Here is a 25051-nt window from a genome sequence, read left to right as displayed (position 1 = left end):
TGCAAGGCACCGGGCGCGGGAGGCGGCGACAACCCTCGCGGCGATGGACGTCGGCGAGGCAAAGTCGCATTCTCCGACGCCCCGTATGGGGCATCAGTCTGGGCGACGCAACCGCATCGTGGTGGACGTCGACGGCTTGTCCCCGGACGGATCCGTCATCGATCTGACGTCTAGCGGCATCGTTCGGGTTCCAGGTTTCGACGGGGAAGAGTAGGGCATGGGAGATGGTGGCGCCTTGAGTCCCGTGAGCCGGCTCGTGTCCCATGTCCTACTCTACCTTGCCAGCGATCGGACCAACACTCTGAGGAGCGCAGCTGGCCGCCGGACATAGCCAGGGCGGAGCCGGGCGAGCGGGAAGCAGAACCGGACGAGCTTCACTTAGATTAGGTTTCACGTTGCATGTAATAATATGGATTTGAGATATCCGAATGTGAAATACATTTTTTGAGACATGGCTGGTCACCGTCTGTGGACGTGTAGATTTGCCAGTCCGTGTGTAATGCTCTTAGCTTCTTTGAAGGAAAATCTTCTGGGCCAAGGCCAGGAAGCGGGAAAAAGGAAAAGGAGCGCGCCAAAAACCAAAACGGCAGCGCGGCCAAATACGCGCCTCCTCCAAAAAAAGAAAGAAAAAAAAACTCACGTCGCAAACCCCATCGCGCGGTTCGCTCCAATCCCCGTCCCCCCGGCGCGGCGCCGCCGCAGCGCCTCTCGCCGTTCGCTGGCGCCCCTGGTCCAGCCCGTTCCCTCCGCCACTCAAGAAGCTCCATTCCGGCCGGCGACCCCCCCCTCCCCAGCTTACTGAGGGCAGCCGAGCATGAGCGGTGGTGATGGTCGGCGACGGAGACCGTCGGCCGGAGGAGGTGGCGTCGGCGGCGTCGGCGGCAGCTGGGGCGGTCGGAGGTCTGGATCTTCGGCGGCAAAGGAACAGCGGACACGGCTGGGCGCGGAGGAGCTCCTCGAGGGCCGGCTTGGCTTCGCGCCCTACACCCAAGGCGACCGCCGGCTTGGCTGGCTCCTCACCTTCTCCCCCGTGAGTTCCCTCTCGATCTCGCTGCTCTAGCTTCTATTTCGCGTCGACTGTATTGTGGAATTAGCAGCTGAATTCTGCAGAGGCTGTGAAATGCTTCTCATTTCAAGCGCAATCGGCTTGTGAAATTAACAGATCAGTAGGGTGTTTAGACCACCCAGGTAACGCAGAGCGTGAAATCGCGGAAGGAATTGTTTGCTTCCATTATCTAAATTTCTGTACCTCAAATCCATAGCGTTGGGTGGTGAGTCTGCTGCTATTGTCGGTATAGTGAAATGTTGTCTCTGACTGCGACTTAAAGTAACAACGAAATTACTTGAAGCTGCAGAATCTCCATGGTTCCACAAGAATGAGCAACTTTTTTCCAACAGCAAAAATTTGTGCATTATACAATGGAATTAACTGATACAATCTCTTAAAAGCACGGATAATGCTGCTGCCATATAGAGTAGGATCTGGGAGAACGCCGAAAATGTCCATCCATCTTGAATAAAATGATTTGCCTAATACATGTCCATCTATATTGTGAACGAATCAAACACATGGTAGAACCAACTCGGAGATGCTTAGTTGAAGGTCAAGAGCCATTGGCTTAACCGATTTGCTAAATCTAATGAATGAGTGGCTTTCTTATGTGATCTCTTACACTGCAATAACACCTGCAGTCATCATGGGAGGATGAGGATACAGGGAATATCTACAGCTGTGTTGACCTGTACTTTGTGTCCCAGGTAAACAAAATGCAACTAAAGTAACACTGTTTGACCATGTTGCAGAAAAAAAATAACACTGTTTGACTTGCCATGTCTAATTGTTTATGCTTTCTTGCAGGATGGTTCTACATTTAAAGTGAAGTACAAATTCCCGCCTTATTTTTATGCTGCAACTAAGGTGAGCTTAAGGTTTTCTGAGGGATCTGTTCTCTTATCCCATCAAAGTATTTATATAGATGCAACACTCACAACTTTTCTGTGAACTTTCCTGGTGAGTCTGTTTCTTGACTGATTTTCTATTTTTGTGAATTGAAATGTTCAGGAGAAGACGGAGTTGGAAGTTGAGGCGTATCTCAGGCGACGTTATGAAGGGGAAATCGCTGATATAGAAATAATTGAAAAAGAGGATCTGGATCTTGTACGTGCCTTAATGTGCATGCTTAATTCAGCATATCATTTTGTATGCATCAGAAAATGCAATCGTTGTGATGAGTTTGATTCTATCTTCAGATTCCATTTTTTTGAGGGCTGATGTTCAGATTTCATACGGTCCTTTTTTCCTACCTTTGTTGCTTGTTACAGTAGAGTGACGTTCACACGCTAAGTGCTATGTAGTTTTACTTAAATTGAACCAAAGGACAAGCTAGTTGCAATATGTTAAGTTTACCTGTTATTGTTTTGTACTTCTGCTGACTGTCCCTACTATGACTCCACAATGGTGCCAATGCTCTCATGCATGTGTAATTTTTTGTCATCTATATTTTGCTGGGCCGAATGTAGCAGATAATTTTAACACGCCGTCTTTCTGTGTCTCCCTGCTGCAGAAAAACCACCTTTCTGGTTTGAAGAGAAAATATTTGAAGATTCAGTTCGATACCGTGCAGCAATTAATGCGTGTAAGGAGTGATCTAATGCATGTTGTTGAAAAGAATGAAGAAGAAAGAGATGCCGTGGATGCATTTGAATCAATTTATGGTGTAAAAAGGTACCCTGCATTAAATGGCTCCAGTTTTGCTGTTCCCCAGTTATGTTTTGTTTCTATGGGGTTAATTTTACTGTGTATCCTTTCCATGTTTTTATGTATTATGCATATTTTGCATTTATTGTTAACCTATTGTTTGTTGATCTAACAGGGTAGAAAGGCCACAAGATTACATAAACTGCATCATCGATTTGCGTGAATACGATGTTCCCTATCATGTTCGTTTCGCTATAGATAATGGTGAGGCTAAAGTTTGCAAGTCTTGTTTTTTAAGCATGTGCTAATATAACACCGATGAACTGACACTATTTATTCCGCATTGAACCTCTTCGCAGATGTGAGATCTGGACAGTGGTATAATGTTGGTGTATCTGGTTCTGATGTTTTGCTTCAGAGAAGGGAAGATCTGCTTCAGCGTGCAGAAGTTCATGTATGTGCATTTGATATTGAGACCACAAAGCTTCCCTTGAAGTTTCCAGATGCTGAATACGACAGTGTAATGATGATCTCCTACATGATAGATGGGCAAGGGTACTTGATAATCAACCGAGAGGTACGGATTGTTTTGTTTGTGCTATAGTTATTCATGACTTGTCCAGTTTATTGTGTTCAATTTATTGCCTAGTCTTGGACAGCATCAGTTACCTGGCATGTCTGTATGCCGTTTACTTTCTGTTTGTTTGAAGCAACATGCAATTCTCCAGTTCTCCTTCCTCTGGGAAAAAAGTCTTTACAAAAATGTTATTTCCATGTTAAAAAAGATGGCAATTGCCAAGGGGAATCCAAGAGCTGTCACGTGCATTAACCACCAGATGCATACTTCAGAATCAACTACATACATATAACAGTTAGATCATTAACTTAGCTGAACCTACTGTTCTCGATTGTGCTTGCAAGAACCATATGGTTTTTCTCCCTTAAAATAGGTTTTGCATAACACATTATTTTATTTGTAGTGTGTAGGGGAAGACATTGAAGATTTGGAATACACACCTAAACCAGAATTCGAGGGGCATTTTAGAGTTAAGAATGTCGCAGACGAGGTATGAACTTTTGCATATTATGTCCAGTGGCATATGCATTTTTCAGCATCGTAACTAATTTGCTCATTTTTTCTTCTTATTTTATATTTGTAGGTGGGTCTACTTAAAGCTTGGTTTTCTCACATGCAAGAGGTTAAACCTGGTATTTATGTTACGTACAACGGTGACTTTTTTGACTGGCCGTTTTTGGAGAAGAGAGCTGCCCACCATGGGATAAAAATGAATGAGGTATGCTGGTAATTTCTCCTTAATTTAGCAGACAATAGTTGCTCTTGGTATGACTCATGTAGCATATGATATGATAAACTATGTAGTAGAATGCTCACAATCTTGGCCAAACAGTTGCATGCAAATAAAGTTATCTGTAAAAAGTCATCTGCACTTCTGCAGCTAAATGGGAAAGTTCACAAGACTGGGATAGTGTCAGTAGCATGGTAGTGTCTTCCGTAACATTTCAAGGAATATCATGTACTCGTAGTGATCTAAACGACCTTATATTAGTTTACAGAGGGAAATTATGTACTCCCTCTGTAGTACATATGTTTTATAATTTGTCCTTTGTCTAGATTTTGAGGAAAATTGTTGGAATGGAAAACTGTGTTTTTCATTTTTGTGTTTCCTATTTTGTTCTTACAGGAGATTGGTTTCCAATGCGACAGTAATCAAGGTGAATGCCGAGCTAAATTTTCCTGTCATCTTGACTGTTTTGCCTGGGTGAAGCGAGACAGTTACCTTCCACAGGGAAGCCAAGGTCTAAAGGTGATAATTTACATAGTGAAAGAAAAATACTCTAAATTCGAGAGTTCTATGCTTTTGGTACTAAATGATTTGTCAAACTTGAGTTTTGACAATGCTATGAAAATTTGAAGTTTGGGTATTGAACTAGCATTAAAAGGTTAGCGTTAGTCATTTAACCTTTTTTATTGCCTGATTTTTTCTTGCATTATTTTATTTTATTTTGGAGAAAATGCAAAACCCTTGCATCTCGTTGCATTGATAAGAAGAGATGTATGGAAGGCTGACTGCATGCTGCAGAACAGAAGCTGAACTAATATGTCTGGTAGAATCGTCTGGAGTCCGTTATCTCTGGCTGGTGCTCTCACCCGTGCCCCATACTGGATGATATCCACGTACCTAGCAAAATCCGAACTGTTGCCGTTGTAGACGGCTTTATTTGCCTGTTATCTTTCTTGTTCTAAATATGTTGCTTTTGCATTTATATAGTGACTTTCCTTCCATTTTGACACTTACAGGCTGTTACAAAAGCCAAGCTTGGTTATGATCCTCTGGAGGTCAATCCAGAAGATATGGTTCGCTTTGCAATGGAGCAGCCACAGGTATCTCTAGTCTACCTGTCTTGGTGATGGGGTAACTTTTGTCATTGAGAAGTAGCTGAAGTGCAAATGGTTACATGAAAACTAACCGTGAATACTGCTGTTTGTCTATATTGTTGTTTAAAATGTACTTGTCATTACTTGACCTGAAATGACACTGCTACTCATTTTACCTTGCATTGTCTCATTTTCAGACAATGGCTTCTTATTCTGTATCAGATGCTGTTGCCACATACTACTTATACATGACTTATGTCCATCCATTTATCTTCTCCCTTGCGACCATAATACCTATGTCACCTGATGAGGTGTTGCGGAAAGGAAGTGGGACTCTATGTGAAATGCTGCTAATGGTCCAGGTGTGTTGAATAAACTTTGTTGCCATGTTTTCTGTACTGTTGTTATTATTTGAGTCAAAAGATAGCCCTTTTTGGTCTGTGGACAACTATATGACACATAAAACTTGCCTGTTGTTTAACAAGATGTAAATTAATTACCATGTTTTCAACATCTTTTCGAATGAGTCTTTCCCCCCTTTGTTGGCCTGGAAACTTTTGTTTTTGCCACTCTAGATTTTGCCAATTTTCCTTATGCCACTCTAGATTTTGACATTTCACTTTTGCCACTCTTAGTTTTTGACAATTATCACAATTGCCATTCCGGTGGCAAAAGCAAAATTTTTAGAGTGGCAATTGTGATACATTTCAAAAGCTAAGAGTGGCAAAAATGAAATAAAATTATTTTGCTTTTGCCACGGAATGGCAATTGTGATAATTGTCAAAAGCTAAGAGTGGCAAAACTGAAATATGAAAATCTAGAATGGCATAAGGAAAATTGGCAAAATCTAGAGTGGCAAAAACAAAATTTTCCCGTGAACCCACTCCAAGCACTTGGGACTCCCAAGTCGCGACAATATAGGAGTACCACTTCCTCAACTGTTTCTGATTTGTGATGCTTGCTGAAATCAGTTTCTTCTTATGTATAGGCATTCCAGGCTAATATCATTTGTCCTAACAAGCACCAAGCTGATCTGGAGAAGTTTTACAATAACCGTCTAGTAGAAAGCGAAACATACATCGGTGGTCATGTTGAGTGTCTTGAAACTGGTGTATTTAGATCTGATCTTCCTACAAAATTTCAGCTGGAACCCTCAGCATTTGAGGTAAGTTGAGTTATAGTATTCTGGAAATGTTATTTAATTTAGTGAAAATGTTCCTGAGCTTTTTTGTACCTGGTTGGATTATTAATTTGTTGGACATTGATGTGGTTTCATACAAGAATTTATATGCATACGTTCAGTGTATCAACTCAATGCATATTTGTTCTTTCAGCAACTAATTGAAAACCTTGACCGTGATCTGCAATATGCCATTGCTGTAGAAGGAAAATTGGATATTGATTCTGTCACAAATTATGATGAAGTCAAGGATGCCATAAAGCAAAAGGTATTGTGTCCTGTCCTGCTGTGGTCTGTAATCTTCACTCTCTGCTCAGCCTCTTTAAGACCAATGTGACAAACTGAAGCTTAGTGCCAATTCCCATAGTTGGTTACATTGAAACATGAAAATTTTGACTGTTGAAGCAAATTTATTCCACCATTTTAGCTCATTCTTTATTTGATTAGCAAGATACTTATTTACAGTTTGAGGTTTGATTTTGCAAATGTTGGTTGGCTTGGGCCTCATTGGTTTAGTAAATAAGTTTCCAACCCAGAAACGGAGCTAGCCAAATATCTACATAACTGGCATCAATAAAATGTTATAACTTGTCAGCTCCATGCTTGATTGACCTTTGTTATTATGTCAAATTCACAGCTTGTTTCATTGCGAGACCACCCAACTCGTGAAGAATGCCCTCTTATATATCATCTGGATGTTGCTGCAATGTATCCAAATATCATTTTGACAAATAGGCTCCAGGTAATTTTGTATACTTTAATGAAGTATTTGAATGTTGTATTGCTGGTATTGATAATTCCATGACTGATAAGGTTTTAACGGTATAATATGTTAAGAGATAGCTGAACTTTCTTTTCTGGCGTTCTGGTGATATGGTGATTTGTGAAGATTATCCGTCTGTGATGTAGAATCTCTTTGGGTACCGTTTGCTTAAGCATCATTCTGAGAGTTATAGAAAATATGAAGGTTGGATGGGAAATCTGGACTGTTGCAATTACAAAATTTTGTTAGGCATGTTTACCACTAGATGTTTTCACCCCAAATCTTTTTCTCAAATATGCATCAAGTGTGTCTTTGTTTCTTCAAAGAAGAATGCCGAGAAGACGTGAAGTACAAACCCAACCAACTTAAACAAGAAAGCAAAAAAAAGGCAAAGAGCAAAAAAGTGACTAAACCAACTAAGCTGAACTATGGCAAAACTGAGCAAGCAGCAGCGCTGCTGTCACTGCCACCAGAACTTGGTCAGAGTGAGTGACTACGTTTCACCTCGGTTCACGTGTCTTTAGGGGTAGGTAAGCAGTTCACTCATACTCTAATACTGCCACTCACATCAAGTCTCACAGGTCCATTGCGTCAAATCAGCACAAGGGGTGCTGGATAGCTTATGATTCTTGCTGCCGTACCATAGAGTTCCATGAATATACCAGTTGAACTAAAAGTTTAGCTGGTATGGTCATAATGGAATGGCAGGTGATGTAAGATATTAGATATATCTTTCAGCAGGCACCTTAGGCGGAGGTATGAAGGACAGGCCTGGTGCAGTGGTGAAGTACGCCCCACTTGTGCCAAGGGGTCCTGGATTTGACGCAGCCTCTCTGCATTGCACTGTGCATGGGCAAGGCTTGCCTCGTATAATCCTTCTCCAGGCCCCACCTGGTGTGGGAGCTTCTAGCACTGGGTCTGTCCGTTATTACCTAGGCGGAGGTTTATATTATGTCTGCCGATGACAGTGCTACACACCCATGAGATATGCCAATCACCCTATACCATGAAAGATATCACCAGAAATATTCAGCTTTGTCACATCGCTTGTAGTGTCATACTAGATATTCACATGATTATAACCCAGCAACCAAATTAAGCTTTTTTCCTCACTTGTTGATGGCAGCCACCATCCATAGTTACAGATGTGGACTGCACAGCATGTGATTTCAATCGCCCTGGAAAGAATTGCCTTAGAACGCTCGAATGGGTCTGGCGAGGAGAAACCTACACGGCAAAAAAGAGGTAAGCTTTACAAACTTGCATGAATATGTTGAGTTTCTGTTCTAATGTTATTCTATTTTCTAGTGACTATCATCATATAAAGAGGCAAATTGAGTCAGAGATGATTCAAACTGGTGGGGTTACATCTTCAAAGCCTTTCCTCGACCTCTCAAAACCAGAGCATTTACTAAAGCTGAAGGATCGTTTGAAGAAGTACTGCCAGAAGGTAGTATATTTGAATTCATGGATTAACCCTTTTGGTGGGCCTTCGCTGACTATACTTATGGCACAATGCAGGGGTACAAAAGAGTAGTTGACAAACCAATTACAGAAGTTAGAGAAGCTGGAATATGCATGCGTGAAAATTCTTTCTACGTAGATACAGTGCGAAGGTCTGTCAGATGTTCATTATAACCCTAAAGTTGGTGTTATACTAGCTTCCAAAAAAAGTTGATGGTATACTATATAGTAACTTGGTCTTGGATTAATCTCACATGATAATTTCTGATGAAGAAAACTGCACTTTCTTGTTGATTTCATACTATTGTCTGCTAGTGTTTTTCTGGAGTTGCTCTAAAATCTCCCCTTCCTTTGGTGCTGCAGCTTTCGTGATAGAAGGTATGAATACAAAGGCCTGAATAAAACATGGAAAGGAAAACTATCAGAAGCAAAAGCCAGTGGAAATTCTATCAAAATTCAGGAAGCACAGGTTCAGTGATGCCTATTTAGGTGCCTATTATGTTTTCGGTCATTTTGAGCTTCTTCTTAGTGCATGTCTACTTAACTTTTGCAGGACATGGTTGTGCTATATGATTCTTTGCAACTTGCTCACAAGTGCATATTAAATTCTTTTTATGGATATGTTATGCGCAAGTAAGTCTAACTTATACAGACAGTATTTCCTTTGTCTTCATGTATTGTACTCCATGGAAATGTAATACTAGTTTATTCTCTACAAAGGAAGGTAATTAATAGCGAATGTACTTTCTGATTTAGGGGTGCAAGATGGTACTCTATGGAAATGGCTGGTGTTGTAACATATACTGGTGCAAAAATCATCCAAAATGCTCGATTACTTGTAGACAAAATTGGAAGACCACTGGAACTCGACACAGATGGCATTTGGTGTGTTTTGCCTGGTTCTTTCCCAGAGAATTTTACTTTCAAGACAAAGTGAGGACACTAATTATCTATTTGTTGTATTTCAATGGAAGTATTTGTCTCTGCTGAGTATCATGCTTGCCTGATTATCACTAGTCTGTTCTCTTTTCCTGTTTTCCATATGAAAAGCTGCTGTTGTGATTCGAACAATGAGTTAGGCACAAGTTAGTGGCAAGATACCATATGTAGAATTGTCATTAGTGCATTTTTTTGCACATTCTCCAAGGCACTAGTTCAACTACTTATTCTGATCATAATACTGTAGTAAAATTTATAAAAATGTGATACTATGATTTTGCTTGAGAGTCCATTCTTGTGGTAGAATCTCCCCACTTGTGGCACTGGTAGAGTCTCTCCACTTGGCCTGTAGGTCCTGGGTTTGAACCAGCCTCCTTGCAGAACTATTATGCAGGGGTAAGGCTGTCTAGAAATTCCCTTCCCCACCTTGTGTGGGGGCTTTCAGCACTGGGTACCCCCTTTTTTATGATTTCGCTTGAGTCCATTCTTGTTATTTTATGCGCCTTAGTATGCGAGTGACCAAATTGAAGAATGTTCAGTTCTTAAGTTCATGTGAATCATATTCATAACTACCTTTATTTTGGATTTAAGGTAGTATAAAACGAGTAACTGTGTATCCAGGAAAATAATTCGTTTACCCAGTTTATTATGAACTGACGCTCCCATGTTTCATCTTTACACTCAATTTAGTATGCTAACACTAGTTGATGATATTGCAGAGCTGAGAAGAAGCTCACAATATCTTATCCATGTGTGATGCTTAATGTTGATGTTGCAAGAACCAACACCAATGATCAATATCAAGTAAGAGTTGTTCTCCTGCAAGTTATGTTTTAAATTGTCAGGTTCATCCAGTGTTGATATTCTTCTTTCTAACAACTGGAATCATATTTGCTCTATTCCTGTGTTGTCCTGTTAGACATTGAAAGATCCTGTAAGCAAGCTATACACAACAAATAGTGAATGCTCCATCGAGTTTGAGGTAGATGGACCATACAAGGTGAAGTGATTTATTAGGACCACTTTCCTTCTACTCATGCAATATTTCCATTCCCGGATCCAAGTTAGTTTGTCTAATCCCAAAACTGATCGTAACTTTTATTTGCATGTCACAATGCATGCTAAAATTACAGGCCATGATTCTACCTGCCTCTAAAGAGGAAGGGATTCTGATAAAGAAGAGGTATGCTGTCTTCAACGAAGATGGCACCCTGGCAGAACTTAAAGGCTTCGAGATTAAGCGTCGAGGTGAGCTGAAGCTCATCAAAGTTTTTCAGGTACATGCTCCAATTCTGCATCAGTTACTAATTGTTGCGTCCTAAACAGGAATACAGGGACTACTACATCAGTTAGTATATGGCTGATATATTTTCTTTGATTTATGTTTTTATTTGTAGGCGGAGGTATTCGATAAATTTCTCCATGGCTCTACTTTAGAGGAGTGCTATGCAGCTGTTGCCTCTGTTGCTAACCGCTGGTTAGATCTACTGGACGTAAGTGGTTTGCAAAATTCACAAGCTTATTCTTTTTGTCTAACCTACTCACTTGCATTGTTAAACCCATGCAGTATTATCTAACAATATTTGTCTATTGCAGAATCAAGGAATTGATATTTCTGACAGTGAGTTGCTTGGGTTCATATCGGAGTCAAGCACAATGAGTAAGTCCCTTGTTGACTATGGAGAACAGAAGTCATGTGCTGTAACTACAGCAAAAAGACTTGCAGAATTCCTTGGAGATTCAATGGTTAAAGACAAAGGACTGCACTGCCAATATATAGTTGCCCGAGAGCCACAAGTAAGTACTGTCGTGTTAAGTTTTTTACCCTATAACTTATTAATCTTTATATTTGCCAATAAATTATGTGACCCTTTCAGCATCTGGACAAAAGTCCCCTCATTCATTTGATGACAATAGTTTGCTCCTATAATTTTAAGTGAATTGAACTGTTGTATTTATTTTGTTATGGTTATTTTGTCTTTCCCAAATCATGTAGGGCACCCCAGTGAGCGAGCGTGCTGTTCCGGTGGCTATTTTTGAGACAGATGCTGGTAATACTTTTCATGCAAATCGCTGCTTTTGTATCCCCAACCTGTTCAACTTACTTACACTATCCTCTTATTTGACAGAGGTCGCAAAGTTCTATTTAAGAAAATGGTGCAAAGTCTCCACGGAAGCAAACATCCGATTTATTCTTGATTGGTCTTACTACAAGCAGCGCCTAAGCTCGGCTATTCAGAAGATCATAACTATTCCTGCAGCGATGCAAAAGGTAATATATAACTCTTTCTTGTTCTGTTAATTAGTATGCACCATTTTCTGAGATATTCAACTCTACAGATTTCAAATCCTGTTCCCCGAGTTCTTCATCCTGATTGGTTGCATAAAAAGGTCAGAGAGAAGGATGACCGATTTCGTCAACGCAAACTACGTGATATGTTCAGTCCCTTGAATAAAGACATGGGGATGCATAACTTGAATGGAACTGGAGACATAGAAGATTTGTTAACATCAGACAAAGGTTTGAGAAAAGCTACTGCATCCCATGGTTTTAACATCGGCAAAGAAAATCATCCAAATGGGTCACCATCAGCAAAAGCTAGTTTGGGTCATTGCAAAAACCAGCAAAAATCTGTAATCAGGTCAAATGAACCACTCCGAGATGACTCTGCTGATGAAATAGTTGATAGAAGTACTGATTATCAAGGATGGCTTGAGGCCAGGAAGAGAAAATGGAAATATGTCCGTGAACAGAAGAAACGTCGAAGGTAATGGCACACAATATACACACAGTTAAATATTTTTTGCCTGGTAGATCCGAGCCCTTCTGTTTCATGTTAATAAATATTGCTACGGTGATCAACAAGAAAGAAGAGGCAAGGTAGAAGTAAAACTTAGTCAACTAGAGCAATATGAAGGGCTGTATTGTCAATTTGTCGTCATCATATAGTGTAAAGCTAAGGTCTACCTAGCAGATTTCTGCTGCCCTATTAACTAAAATAAGACAAGTTTCAAAATCAGAACTCATGGGATTGGATGCACAAAACCAATGTGACACATCCCCTTTCATAGTTGAGGAGAGATGGGCCTGGTCCCTTTGGGTGGCAGAGACTTTCCTGGCTGGGTTTTGTCTCTGACTCTTCCTCGTCCTCCTAGATGTCTTGTAATTGTTCTCTCCCACATTCAAATTCTACTTTCCACTCCAGGCAGATTCATTTCAAAAAGCATGATGCTTGGTTCATATACTAAGGCTGCTAAAGTTTCCAGCATTTTTTTTTTGCCAAACTTGCCTATGGTTAGGTTACTGAAATCTGAGCCACACTTTGGCTGGCCTAAGGAAATCTTGCCATACTTTTCTAAGTCTTGGACGCGTCGAACACATGGTAGAAAAGGGATCTTGCCAAAAGTGCAGCTAGGAACCAGATGGGTGCTGAACTCAGTCAAACCTCCAAAACTGGCATGTTTACGTCCTGTCTGAGGACGGCAGGTCCGCTGCAGTGCCAGTCCCAACAGCGGTGCCCGTGGATGCCAGATTACACTGGTCCGAGTTCCGCACTTCGATTTCTTTTGAGATCTATCTTGAGTTCCATGCTTATCTGCAAACCAATTTCCAAAGATACATCCTTTGATGGGTTAAGGTTGCCCATCACCAATAATAACCCACATTTAACACTCATGTACCAATTTATGCAAGAGAATAAACCTTGGCTGCTGGGAAAATGCATAAAATCGGTGCCAATTGCCAACATCTACCCATCTAGTTTTGCCTTGAGACTACAACTGTTGCCGACTGAATTCAGTGTACACAGTGTGGCGCTCCTATGTGGGCGGTGTACTTTAGTTTATTGATGAATTAATTTAGCAATAGTGTCTCCCTGTTCCTCATCTTCAGCTTGTAAGCCCATATGCTGAGTCAAGCGATACTGGCCTAAGCAGTCCCGCTGGCCATTTTTTTAGCCATTGCCTGCCTATGAGATCAAGACATCATATAAAGTAGTTGAACTCTTACTGTGGTGCTATGATAGCTGCACCAGGTTCCAGTGTTCCGGATGTCATTGAAAACCAATTTTTTAATATGTTTTTTAAGCAGTGGACCATCCATGTTTTGTATGGGTTAAATAGACAACTTATGTTATTTGAACTCATCTACTGTTATGCTGGAGCCACTAATACAATTGAGACTAAGCTGAGTGAACTAAGTACTGATGGACAATCAATACTCATATTTACTTCTGCTTCTATCAGGTTGGGTGCTGCAGCCTCTTCTGAGGGTCCCAGTAATAATTTGTTTTCTGCAAGAAATGACAGTCAGTTACATGGCAATGGTAGGAATCGGTCTACATTTTTCCAGAAACAAGAATTGTCCCTCTTTAGATCACATTGGCAGGCATGTAAATTTTCAAAATTTAATTTTTTCTGTAGCATTTGTAGTTATATTTATTGACGAGTTCATATATATGTTCCGCATCAGATAATCCAGCTTGCTCCAAGTACATTGCCTGGCCGTTTTTTTGCATGGGTTGTTGCTGAGGGGATCATGTTCAAGATTCCCATCAATGTGCCTAGAGTTTTCTACCTAAACTCAAAAGCTCCTATCACAGATGAGTTTCCAGGAAGGCGTGTAAAGAAGATTCTTCCTCATGGAAAACCATCTTTCAATCTCATCGAGGTGAAAATCTTAAACAGTAGCTGGAAAGTAACTAGGGATGTGATTTAGATTACATACTAATGGCTGTAGCATCCAGGTTGTAACTAGTGAAGAACAGTTCAGGGCTGAAGGAAGAAAACTTGCTGCTCATCTTGCAGAGCCAGATGTTGAAGTGAGTATTTGGCAACTTGTGCATATGGTCTTGTATTGTTTTTATTTTATCTCCTTATCTGACATTGGACTTGCATGTAGGGCATATATGAGACGAAAATTCCACTGGAGCTAAATGCTATTCTCCAAATTGGTTGTGTCTGCAAAGTGGACAAATCTGCGGAGAAACGAAATATCCAAGATGGATGGGATCTTGCTGAGTTGCAAATGAAAACAACTGCAGAGTTCTCATACCTGGAACAAACAGTTTCATTTTTCTATCTATACCACAGGTAGGCCTGACGATAGCTGTGAGAAGACCTACAATGGCTATCTAAATTGATTTGAAGTGCTTTATTACCAGTTCTATATTTTGCTTGTTGTAAATATCATTGTACATCTAGAGTTAAAAATGTTTTGCATGAGATACTATTATTTCTTTAATGCCTTATTTCTGCATTATCTTTGTATTTTTCACTCATCATATACTTTACCTCGAGGGATCACTTTAACCCATTATTTGTCTCTGTCAAAGTAGAAAAGGCAAGAGAAGTTCAGTCATTCAAGCACTTATGGAGTAAAATGTTATTTTTAATCCTTTCCAGGACCCAAGGATTGATTCTCATGAAAACTAGACCGTTACTAGTAAAACTATCTTTACCCTCCTAAATGTATGGTAGGTTGAACATTAGGATAGCGGATTTCTTGCTACCGGGCTCCATGGGGCCTGGTTTTTGAAAAAAAAACAATCATATTTTGAAGTTTCAAAAAAATTCTGAAAATAAACATACATGAATGTAGGGATGCATACTACATTTCTGTAAAAATTCATGATGAAATACGTTTTGGTGTGAGCTGCACAAAAAAAACCCATGGACTTTTAGAGTGATTACATGATTTTTTGTGTGCAACTTGCACTAAAACGCATTTCATCATGAAATTGTACATAAATGTAGGATACATCCCTATGTTCATGTGTACTCTTTTCAGAATTATTTGAAACTTCAAAAATATGTTTTTTTTTGTGTTTTTCAAAAATTCAGGCTCCATGGGGCCTGGGATCCAAAATCAATTTCCCTGTGATTTACTAATCAAAACTATATAATCTTGAGTACTGATATGTTGGATAACCGGCAACTTCAATGCTATTCTTGTTGCCGTGCGTAAGCCATTGTGCTCTTGTTACAGTAAAGTGTTGATTTTAATTTGACACTGATCTATGGATTCTCCTATTTCCAGTGTGTCTGAAGGAAGGGCTGTATATGTCATGTACTTCCCTACATCTCTCAGAGTACATGCAGTGGTTATCAATCCTTTCCGTAATAAAGAACTGTCACCTGCGTTTCTTGAAAAGCAATTTCGGGATGCTTGCCAGACTCCTGACCCTTTGCATGAAAATCTCACTTTCCAGGTATGTATGACAGGGAAAAATGATACATAAAACACAAACTTGACCTTGCTGTTTCTTTGCTAAGTTCTGATTGTTGATTCCTTATTTTAGGTGGACTACCACACATCAATGGATGCAGGTAGCAAATATGTGCAACGAATGTTACTTGAGTACAGGTAAGCCATTTTTCTGTTAATCAAGCATCAATCGTATTCCATCAGTCTCTTTCTATGAGTTGTCTATGCTGTTGAATTGCTTCAGTAAGCTGTGGCACTAACAAGTATGAACATGTATGTATTCAGTTTCTGTAGCCTGGTTTTGTTGGTAACTTACTGATTACCTGTACTGGCCAGTCATGTTTAATAAAACTATCTGAATCTAAAATTATTCAGCATAATCTCAATGTAATATTCTTTTTTTTTGTGGCAAAATTGTGATGCATAACAGCATCGTAAATATGTACATGCAGCAATAATGGAGTAGAGTCTTGTATCGATCAAATGTTATTAAATTGAAGAATGTCTATCTCTACAAGTTGGGCCGTTAGCAATATACTAGTCAAAGCTTTCAACAAAAGAAAACTAGCCAAGTAATGATTATTTCAGATATTTTCTTACGATAAACTAAGTGAAATATTTCAGACAACAACATCCTGGACCTGTCATAGGCATCATTGAATGCCCTAAACTCCAAGCTATAAGGGAATCTGTACGTGCACTTGATGATTTCCCGTGTGTAACCATTCCTTGCAATGCACGGGATAACAACTATCAGGTATGTAATGGGGGTCCCAATGGTTATATTTTCTTTGCATTTTTGTTTCTTTGCCTTGTTGTTTTGCTTACACCTATTTATCCAGGCTCTTGGTTGGCAAGCGACAGCTGGTAGAACAAGCATGCAGCGCTGTGCTGCATCAACTCAATGGTTCAATGAAAGAATTTCACTTGCTAGATATGCACATGTAGGGGTTCTTTATTGTGGTTCTAGTGAATTATTTCAGTTTACATGAAAATGACTTTACATCAATTTCTTACTGAAACAGGTGCCATTGGGAAACCTTGAACTTGATTGGCTTCTTTTTACTGCTGATGTGTTCTTCTCAAGGGCATTGCATGATCAACAACAGGTTTGTTTTATCTTGAGTTGATGTAATTAGGCTGTATTTGATCTAAATAGGTTAAATCACACTTTACTTCTTTTCTGTTCCTTGTGAGCCCCTTCACTTTTTGAGCGGAAAACTGCAGGGGAGGCCCCGATAGTATTTTTTTATTGAATTAGAGAATATTTGGGTGGGGGTGTAAACAGAGGGATGAAACTGCAGAAAGCTAGGCACTAGCTCAAGAATTAGCCTCAAGCTGATCTAGCCAGATCTTGAGAGCAAAAGCATCATATCAATAGGGTGTGTTTGGATGATGCCCCTGCTTGCCCTACTAAACCACGGGCTTGCCAAAAAATTGGCACAGGTTTCTGCCGCTGGCAACTCGCCAAAGCATTGGCGCAAAAATGAACTGGTGAAGCAGCATTGGTCCGGGGATCCAAATTATTAGCCCTCAACCAACCACATGCTCACCCTTTTGGTCAACGCCCGTTTGTTTTTGGCTTGGCTGCCGTAGGCATCGATCCAAACACACCCATAGAATCAGGTTGAGACGATCTGGCGGCCAACACGCTTGGAGGATACAGAGAATTGAAACACACGGCCTAGTAGGGATACGACCTCAAGCTTGCCGCACAGTCTACCGATGCAAGCTTCTAGTGCCACAGCTACGACCTCGTCCAGGTTGAAGCTGACACGGCCAGCAGCACCCTTTGGACACTAGGTGAACTCCCGATGAATACACATTCATTTTGATGCTTCCAAATCATTCAAGCACCAAGCGCGATTAAGGAGTTCAAACCAGCTTGCATAGAACCTCGCACAATACAGATGGTTCTGGACCACTAGTCAAAGAAAAATGCAGAAGGTGATTGGGGCGCCAAGTCAGGGAGACCAAGATATCTAAACAGGAGCGACCAGGTCTCTTTTGCAAAGATACAAGATGCAAGGATGTAATGTATCGTTTCCTCGTCCTGATCACAAAGCGGGCATGCTGAACGTGACAAACACCTCCGAGAAAGGCGGTCAGCTGTCCATCATCTAGTATGGGCAACCAACCGAAGGAATAATTGGCATTCTTAGGGGCACATGACTTCCAGATCAACTTCCAATGCTCCAGACTAACTGAATCAAAAGAACATAAGCCGTTTTTGCTGAATACTGATCATCTCCAGCAAATCCCCAAATCTTGTATATCATTCTGTATCTCCACTTCAGACACAAGGTCCCATATATCTAAATATTCGGACAAGACAGCCACTGAGGGAGTGCCCTGTATATCCTGAACACAGCAATGCCCAATCAGTGCATCATGAGCTGTACGACTATTAGCCCGGCGCTTAGGAACGAGGGCAAAAAGGTGTGGAGAAGATCAGCAAATGGCTTCCCCTCCAACCATCAATCTTTCCAGAAAAGGGTGTTACAACCATCATCCACCACCGAGACTATAGTGGTGGAGAAGAGAGCCTTAACACAAGGATGAACTTGTACAGTGAACCTGGCCCAAGGATTATCTGCCTGGGTTTTATGCACAGCCAAAGCCATCACATTCGCAGGGCCCAACCTTTTAAGTCAAGAACACCAAGACCTCCAAGTTCCTTGGATCGGCAAACCTTCGGCCATGCAATCAAACAGTGACCACCTCTAGCCTCTTTCCTTCCTCTCCACAAGAATTCTCTTCTGATTTTCAATTGCTTTAACCATAGAGGTTGGCACAGCCTTAACCATAATTGCTTGGCCAGCCCGTGTCATGATTTCAGCCTTCCATCCCGGAAGTTGGTCAGCAATTCTATCAATAATAGGTTGAACTTGGGCTTTTGTTAACTTTCTGATGGACAAGGGCAGTCCAAGATAATTTCAAGAAAGCTCTTCCATCTCACAAGGCAAATGCTCCTGACTACTGTCACATCTTCAACTGAACATTGGATTGGTATAGCACTACAGACTTCTTCAGATTTCAGGATGGTGAAGTTGATTCTTTTTTGTATTGCTAAAAGTGCAAAGCAAAATTCAGAACTTAGTGACTAAGGCCATCTTTTGCAAGGAACAAATTGCTTTCTGGCCAAGTTTTTTTACGTGTGCGCAAAAACTTTGCCTATCATTTCAATACGCAAAAGCTTTGCGTAACATGTCAATATGCGAAAGCTTTGTTAAGTTCTTCTTGACTTGAGAAACTCCTGCCTACTACACCTTGAGGCAAGTAACCACTAAACATGAGGTCTAGGAGTTTGTGTGACCGAGCCTGTGCCTCGAGTTGGGCAATGCCAGATCCAGTCATCTCCTTGCTCTAGCAGCTCTAGTGCTGGGCATCTTGGACGGCAAGTTTTCAGATGGCTGTGCCTGCAGTTACTCTGGCCTACGTCCATTGCCCTGATACATACTGCGTTGTGACATTTCGTCAAACATGGTACACATGCTTTCACGGCAATGGTGCGACAGAACTGGGAGAGACTACCATCCAATTTTAGCGAAAGTCAGATGGCATGCCATTATGGCAAACACAGTGGCAAGACCATGCTGATTTGGATGGTTGGATCAATGTTAGCAAAACCACCTCAGGGTGTACTTTAGCATGGTTTGGAAGTTGGGTAAATAAGTTCTGCTGTGGGGCTTATCCAGACTTTGTGTGATAGTTTGGGGGTAGACTTGGAAGACCAATCTTTTACTTGTTGGTTCTGCCTTTGTAGTGGCCGTTTTTTGATGAAAGTAGGAAACTAGGAATGATGGCATGCTGAGACCTTTGTCACGCCATCTTGATTGGGTTATTTTCTATGTGCTAGAAGTTCTTTGGCCCTTGCATGTGTCCTTTCTCAAAATTAGTTTTCAAGAAATTATACATTGGAACCCTTTTTTTCTCTCCACAAAACTGATTGCAATTAGCATGGTGTGGTATGGACATCTAATTCTAAGTTTCTTTCTGACATGTTCATGCTAGGTACTATGGATATCTGATGATGGTATTCCTGATTTAGGCGGCACATATGAAGGAGATACATGCTTTGCTGATGAAGTGAGAAGCCCTCTTTTGCTGTCTTAAGACTGCCTGGTTTTTTACGCTGTCCTTTTTTTTGCTGCTTGACTTAAATATGAGCTTATTTTGCAGGTCATACAACCTGCACTAACATATCCTGGCGCTTATAGGAGGATTTCTGTTGAGCTTAAGGTAAGCCCCTAATGCATTTGCCTGGACATCATAGAATGTAATAAGCTCATCCTGAAAACAGTAGGTGGGGTTCCTACTGTGCTATATTAATAAACTCTAAATATTTATAAAGCTCAAAATGGTCCAATGGAGAGCCCCAAACGAAAGAAGCAAAACTACTGGCGTTCTAGGAAAGAGATAATATGTAGCCTAAAGGTGTCTTTGACCCTATAGACTAGCAGAGATAGATCTTGAAATCCATGCTTCCATGATTGGAAGAACTAAGCCTTGAAACTGTTGGTTCCAAATATCCCATGCTGCTAGAGCAAACCGCTGGAAGATGGGAGAGTTGATCTGGCGTCTGGTGTTTGGCCTCTTGCAAATCTGCATCCACATGTGGTTATGTATCTCCTGGTAATTTAGTTACATTTGCACATATTTCTTCTGCAGATTCATCATTTGGCGGTTAATTCTCTCCTTAAGAGTAGTCAAGTGGATGAAATGGAAGGAGGATCTATCGGCAACTTTGAAAATGACATTCCTCCTGGTCCAAATGCCACCGAAACTGACTATAATGACGCCAGCTTGTGTCTACCTGCTTTCCAAGTGCTGAAGCAACTCATTCAAAGATGCATCTCGGATGCAGTGTCTTCTGGAAATGTATTTGCTGATGCGATATTGCAACATCTCTACCGTTGGCTTTGCAGGTTATAATTCGATATGTTTATACTTGAACCTCTTACTAATTGTTTTTCTAATTTTAATATGTTCTTTTTTTACATTCTCATGCCTACATTTTCAGCCCACGATCAAGACTTCATGACCCAGCTCTCCATCGCCTCCTTCATAATGTAAGTTAAATTACTTCTCTGTCAGTCTTTGACTTCTTTTATTGCTACAAGAGTTACAGGTTGCCTGTTATTTGCTAATACATTTGTGGTGTAATTAGTATTTTCCGTAGTGATGAATGCTCTTCTCTATTTCTGTATCATTTGATACCCTGTGGGCATTTGTTTCTTTGCCTGTAAGTTTCCTTACCCTGTCTTTTCTTTTGGGCTGTCAAACTTTATCAGGTCATGAAGAAGGTCTTTGCTCTATTGTTAGCTGAGTTTCGAAAGCTTGGAGCTAATGTTATCTTTGCAAACTTTTCTAAGATAATCATAGATACCGGAAAAGTGGACTTGCCGTCAGCACGTGCATACTGTGATAGCTTGCTGAAAACCTTACAGACAAGGTATTGTTTGACCTCCTGCTGCAGATATGTGTGTCACCTAAGTGAAACTAAGAGCATCGTGTTTTAGGGATCTTTTCGAGTGGATAGAACTGGAACCTTTGCACTATTGGCACTCCTTACTGTTCATGGATCAGGTTTGTATATTTAATTGTGTACGAAAGATGGACTAATTAACTGTTCGTCTTAAGAACACGCTTCCACCTTTGATGTTTCATTTTCTGTTTCCTGTTTCAGTACAACTACGGTGGGATTCAGGCCAAAACACAAAATGTAACATCTGCAGACAGTTCAGACGGTGATGATGATATTGACATCGTGTCAAGCTGGAATATAGCAGAATACTTGCCCAAAGCTACACAGGTCAGACATCTTAAGTCAAAGCCACTTGAAATTAGCATTTCTCTTTGCTGACTGCGGCGTTCTCAATTGTGCATCAAATGTTCAGTAATAGTTCTGCAATTGATAATCAATCACTTGACATTCTTTAAAAATCTCCAGGATCACTTTGTCTTGATCGTATCGGAGTTCCTATATGTTCCATGGAAATACATGAAAGAACAAGTAGCTTGCCGAGCAGCTATGAGGGATGACACCTCATGCACTCCATCTATAACAATCATGGCTGCTGAGAATCTTGAGGGACAGGTCGTTGATTACCTCCGTGGGCAGGTAATTCCAGTATCCTCTGCTCCTATATTATATGTCACTCTGGACATTGGCATTGTCTATAGTGTAATCTAATCCGTAACCGCTTAACTGCGTGTTGATTATGCCATGCTGTTTCTGTTTATTGTTCACTTCAGTCAACTTTTGGTGTGGGCATAGATTGACACAAAGAATATATCTTCTGCAATATATTATGTAAGGGTGTCCTAATAACCTTCAAAACTTAGACATGAAATTCTGGAACAAAAAAGATACGTTCTCTGGGAATTTGAACATTAAATCTTGTGATATTTGTCCTTCCAATTACTTTTAGTTTATCATTTCTCAGATTATTTTCATTTATGTTACTCTTAACTTGCCATGAATTTGAAGATGTAAACTGTACACATGGTTAAAGTAAATTGAAGTACATCTAGAATCTTTTTAGCTTTTTATTTTCATTGCGAGGTTTTACTGCTTTAGTAAATTGAACACCTCAGAAATCATGGAAATCGCTCAACCCATTGGTGGTAGTAGGTTTAATTAGCTTGCACGCGCTCATATAGTATGATCTTTACAACATTCAAATGGAATTTTCTAGCCATTTAGTCTACTCTTTTTTGCCCATGAAGGTACACCATACCAACCAGGAATTTACCACCTTTTTTATACCTTGTCAGAATCATCAAACACGACCTCCTCTAATCTTTTTTTTTTTGCAGATCGGCACTTATTTTGCGGAAAAGCTTCTCACAATTGTGAGCGATATACTTCTCCATTTCAAAGGAAAAGGCAAGTCTGAATCAGTTGGACCTTCAAATAGTGAACTTGATCCTCACTTACATAAAGGCGGTGCTGCATTGGAGTTCATTAAACATATATGTGCTGTTCTTGCTCTCGATCAGAATGTTCAGCATGATATTCTGGTAATTCTCTATTGAACCATATTCAGCCTGTAAAAACTTCCTTTTGTCTTTAGCAACTTAAAACCGGTATTATGTGTTATCTTCATCTGCTCATCAACTTTGTTCAGTGTCCTACCTGTACTGTTCTTGTGTCACAATCTAGTTGTCAAGTGAAATGCAGTCTAATAGCATGGCTTTCTTTCTTGATTGACGTCTATACTGTACTGTTGTGCACTAGGGTTAAGAAGAGGCTCTTGCCCTGGTGGCAAAATATTAGAACTATTCTTGTAATTCTTGGTTGCTTTATTCCTCATAGGGGCTCCCAACCTTAGTAACAAATTGTAGATCTTATCTCTAATTGTCCTATGGGCCAAGCTGAAAGATACCTTCCTAATGTAATTTAATTGATAGACTACATAATATAGAGATTGGGGATCCCATCCCATAACTGGGAGCTGCCATGGTGGGGCCATGTACGCCGGTGCATAACCGACTATTTTAGTTAGATCTCTTAAATGTAGCACTGCCGCCTCCTGATTTTGAATTATTTACTCCCTCCGTCCGGAAAAGCTTGTCCTTCAAATGGATGTATCTAGCACCAAGTTAGTGCTAGATACATCCATTTGAGGGACAAGCTTGAGACAAGTTTTTTCGGACGGAGGGAGTATTACATGTCTATGAATATTGTGTCGTGTTCTGGTTTAGAGTTAACTCCTTTTTTTTTTGAAAAGATAGGGGTTTCCCCCCTGCCCCAGCTTTTATTAAAAAGCAAAGGCGAAACCAGCATGACCAGGACATTGTACAGCGCTCGGCAACAGCCAAAGTAGCTGTCACAGAAAGGTTTTAGCAAACTACCCTATTACAAGGCACTTAGATGAGACCAGCCAACGTCTGGCGCCAAAATAAAGAGGAGTAAGTACAGATAGTTCCGGTCACTTCACACCTCCCAAGCTATTCTAAGCAATTCCCCTCTTCGCCGGCCCAAGAGCCTTAAGCACCGGAGAAGAAGCACACCCTGGGCGTCGGAGCATAAGATCTTCCATTGTCTCCTCAGCCCTCCCGCCAGGCCCATGATGCAGCGAATGCTTCGCCATTTTCGCTCCTGAAATACAAATTCATTGCGCAAAAGCCATAAGCCCCACAAGGTAGCAGATGTGGTAATATTAGCAGCTTCATACTTCTTTTCCTTTTTCCACAAAGGAGACAATGGCAGAAAAGAAGATGGGGCTAAAATACCCATCCCTTTAGCAATAATGTTCCAGATTTGGCTAGCTACCACACAGTCAAAAAATAAGTGATTAACCGATTCATTCTCCCCACAAAAAACACATGTAGGATCCTCCACATGTCTTCTCTTGGCTAGATTATCTCTAGTCAAGCACTTATTATTATATGCTAGCCAGAGAAAGACATGGATATTAGGTGGGATTTTGATTTTCCAAATAGCATCTTTAATATCAGAAGATATCCCTCCAAAATTAATCATTTTGTAAAAAGATTTTACTGTGTAGACCCCAGAAGTTTCAAGTTTCCATCTACGAAAGTCTGGAGCAGCACCAGGGGTAAAGTTACTAACTATTTCACACAAATCATACCATTTTTCCACAATGATATCATCTACACACCTCCTGAAAGTCAGCTGTAGAGTATTGCCATCCCAAACCTGGGCAAGGGTGGCATCTTGTTGTTGACAAATGTCAAACAGCTCCCATAATCTAGTTTTTAGGGAACATTCCCCAGTCCAAGTATCATGCCAGAAGGCAATGTTCTCACCATTCCCAGGAACCCAGCTAATATTTTTTTTAGCTCCATCAAGGGCCCATGTTAGGCTCTTCCAAAAAGGGGAGCCTAGCCCAGGTTTCCCCCAATAAATATTGGGTTTGTCAGTAGCATATTTGAAACTGATGATTTTTTTCCAATCACTATCTCTACCATCATAAAATCTCCTCCCCCAAGAGGCCAGAAGAGCCATGTTGTACTCTAAGGTTAGGAACCCCCAGTCCCCCAAATTCTTTTTTCTGAGCAATCAACCCCCAGCTAGCAAGATGATATTTGTGGGTATCTCCCACATTGCCCCAAAAGAAGTGAGACATTTGTGAAGTAATGGCATCAATGGCCCATTTAGAAAATTTCATAACAGACATCAGGTAAGCAGGGATGCTGGCAATGCAAGTAGTTAAAATAATTAATTTACCCCTGTAGGACAGATGTTTACCCAACCAGCCAGCAATATTTTTAATGATCCGATCAATAATATGCTGAATGTCTTCCCTCCTAAGCTTTTTATAATGAAGAGGCACTCCAAGGTATTTTATTAAAGTTAATTTTCATACCAGAGAGGCTTTCAAAACATGCCAAAATCCATTTCAGGTTCCTGGCACAAGCCATTGAGTTTTGCA

At 40.6% G+C, this 25051-nt stretch overlaps 1 protein-coding gene across 2 annotated transcripts in view; it reads left to right on the top strand.

Moving 5' to 3' along the window:
* Positions 1-617: 617 nt before the first annotated feature.
* Positions 618-25051, top strand: part of LOC123042280 (DNA polymerase epsilon catalytic subunit A) — a 35711-nt gene continuing 11277 nt past the window's right edge. Inside the window, exons 1-47 of one of the 2 annotated variants that reach the window (XM_044464769.1) lie at positions 619-1030; positions 1693-1758; positions 1859-1918; positions 2063-2158; positions 2565-2725; positions 2874-2962; positions 3058-3275; positions 3679-3765; positions 3859-3993; positions 4402-4524; positions 5019-5102; positions 5294-5458; positions 6085-6261; positions 6431-6544; positions 6914-7018; positions 8166-8284; positions 8348-8489; positions 8561-8655; positions 8867-8972; positions 9057-9136; positions 9260-9436; positions 10162-10246; positions 10362-10442; positions 10576-10719; positions 10840-10935; positions 11039-11239; positions 11439-11493; positions 11572-11714; positions 11783-12210; positions 13688-13829; positions 13914-14111; positions 14188-14262; positions 14343-14533; positions 15480-15651; positions 15742-15806; positions 16272-16404; positions 16490-16591; positions 16673-16756; positions 19662-19736; positions 19830-19889; positions 20319-20575; positions 20671-20719; positions 20942-21102; positions 21170-21236; positions 21337-21462; positions 21601-21771; positions 22470-22673. In XM_044464769.1, the coding sequence (XP_044320704.1) occupies positions 815-1030; positions 1693-1758; positions 1859-1918; positions 2063-2158; positions 2565-2725; positions 2874-2962; positions 3058-3275; positions 3679-3765; positions 3859-3993; positions 4402-4524; positions 5019-5102; positions 5294-5458; positions 6085-6261; positions 6431-6544; positions 6914-7018; positions 8166-8284; positions 8348-8489; positions 8561-8655; positions 8867-8972; positions 9057-9136; positions 9260-9436; positions 10162-10246; positions 10362-10442; positions 10576-10719; positions 10840-10935; positions 11039-11239; positions 11439-11493; positions 11572-11714; positions 11783-12210; positions 13688-13829; positions 13914-14111; positions 14188-14262; positions 14343-14533; positions 15480-15651; positions 15742-15806; positions 16272-16404; positions 16490-16591; positions 16673-16756; positions 19662-19736; positions 19830-19889; positions 20319-20575; positions 20671-20719; positions 20942-21102; positions 21170-21236; positions 21337-21462; positions 21601-21771; positions 22470-22673 (6180 nt within the window). In that variant the 5' untranslated portion in view covers positions 619-814. Of the gene's footprint in view, positions 1031-1692; positions 1759-1858; positions 1919-2062; positions 2159-2564; positions 2726-2873; positions 2963-3057; positions 3276-3678; positions 3766-3858; positions 3994-4401; positions 4525-5018; positions 5103-5293; positions 5459-6084; positions 6262-6430; positions 6545-6913; positions 7019-8165; positions 8285-8347; positions 8490-8560; positions 8656-8866; positions 8973-9056; positions 9137-9259; positions 9437-10161; positions 10247-10361; positions 10443-10575; positions 10720-10839; positions 10936-11038; positions 11240-11438; positions 11715-11782; positions 12211-13687; positions 13830-13913; positions 14112-14187; positions 14263-14342; positions 14534-15479; positions 15652-15741; positions 15807-16271; positions 16405-16489; positions 16592-16672; positions 16757-19661; positions 19737-19829; positions 19890-20318; positions 20576-20670; positions 20720-20941; positions 21103-21169; positions 21237-21336; positions 21463-21600; positions 21772-22469; positions 22674-25051 lie in introns of both variants that reach the window. The other variant, XM_044464764.1, reaches the window with a different exon arrangement.

The sequence above is a fragment of the Triticum aestivum genome, chromosome 1A (assembly GCF_018294505.1).
Source record: "Triticum aestivum cultivar Chinese Spring chromosome 1A, IWGSC CS RefSeq v2.1, whole genome shotgun sequence".
In the NCBI taxonomy this organism is placed as follows: Eukaryota; Viridiplantae; Streptophyta; class Magnoliopsida; order Poales; family Poaceae; genus Triticum; species Triticum aestivum.
The sequence above is the reverse complement of the archived record's forward strand: the minus strand, read 5'-3'. Positions and strand labels throughout refer to the sequence as shown.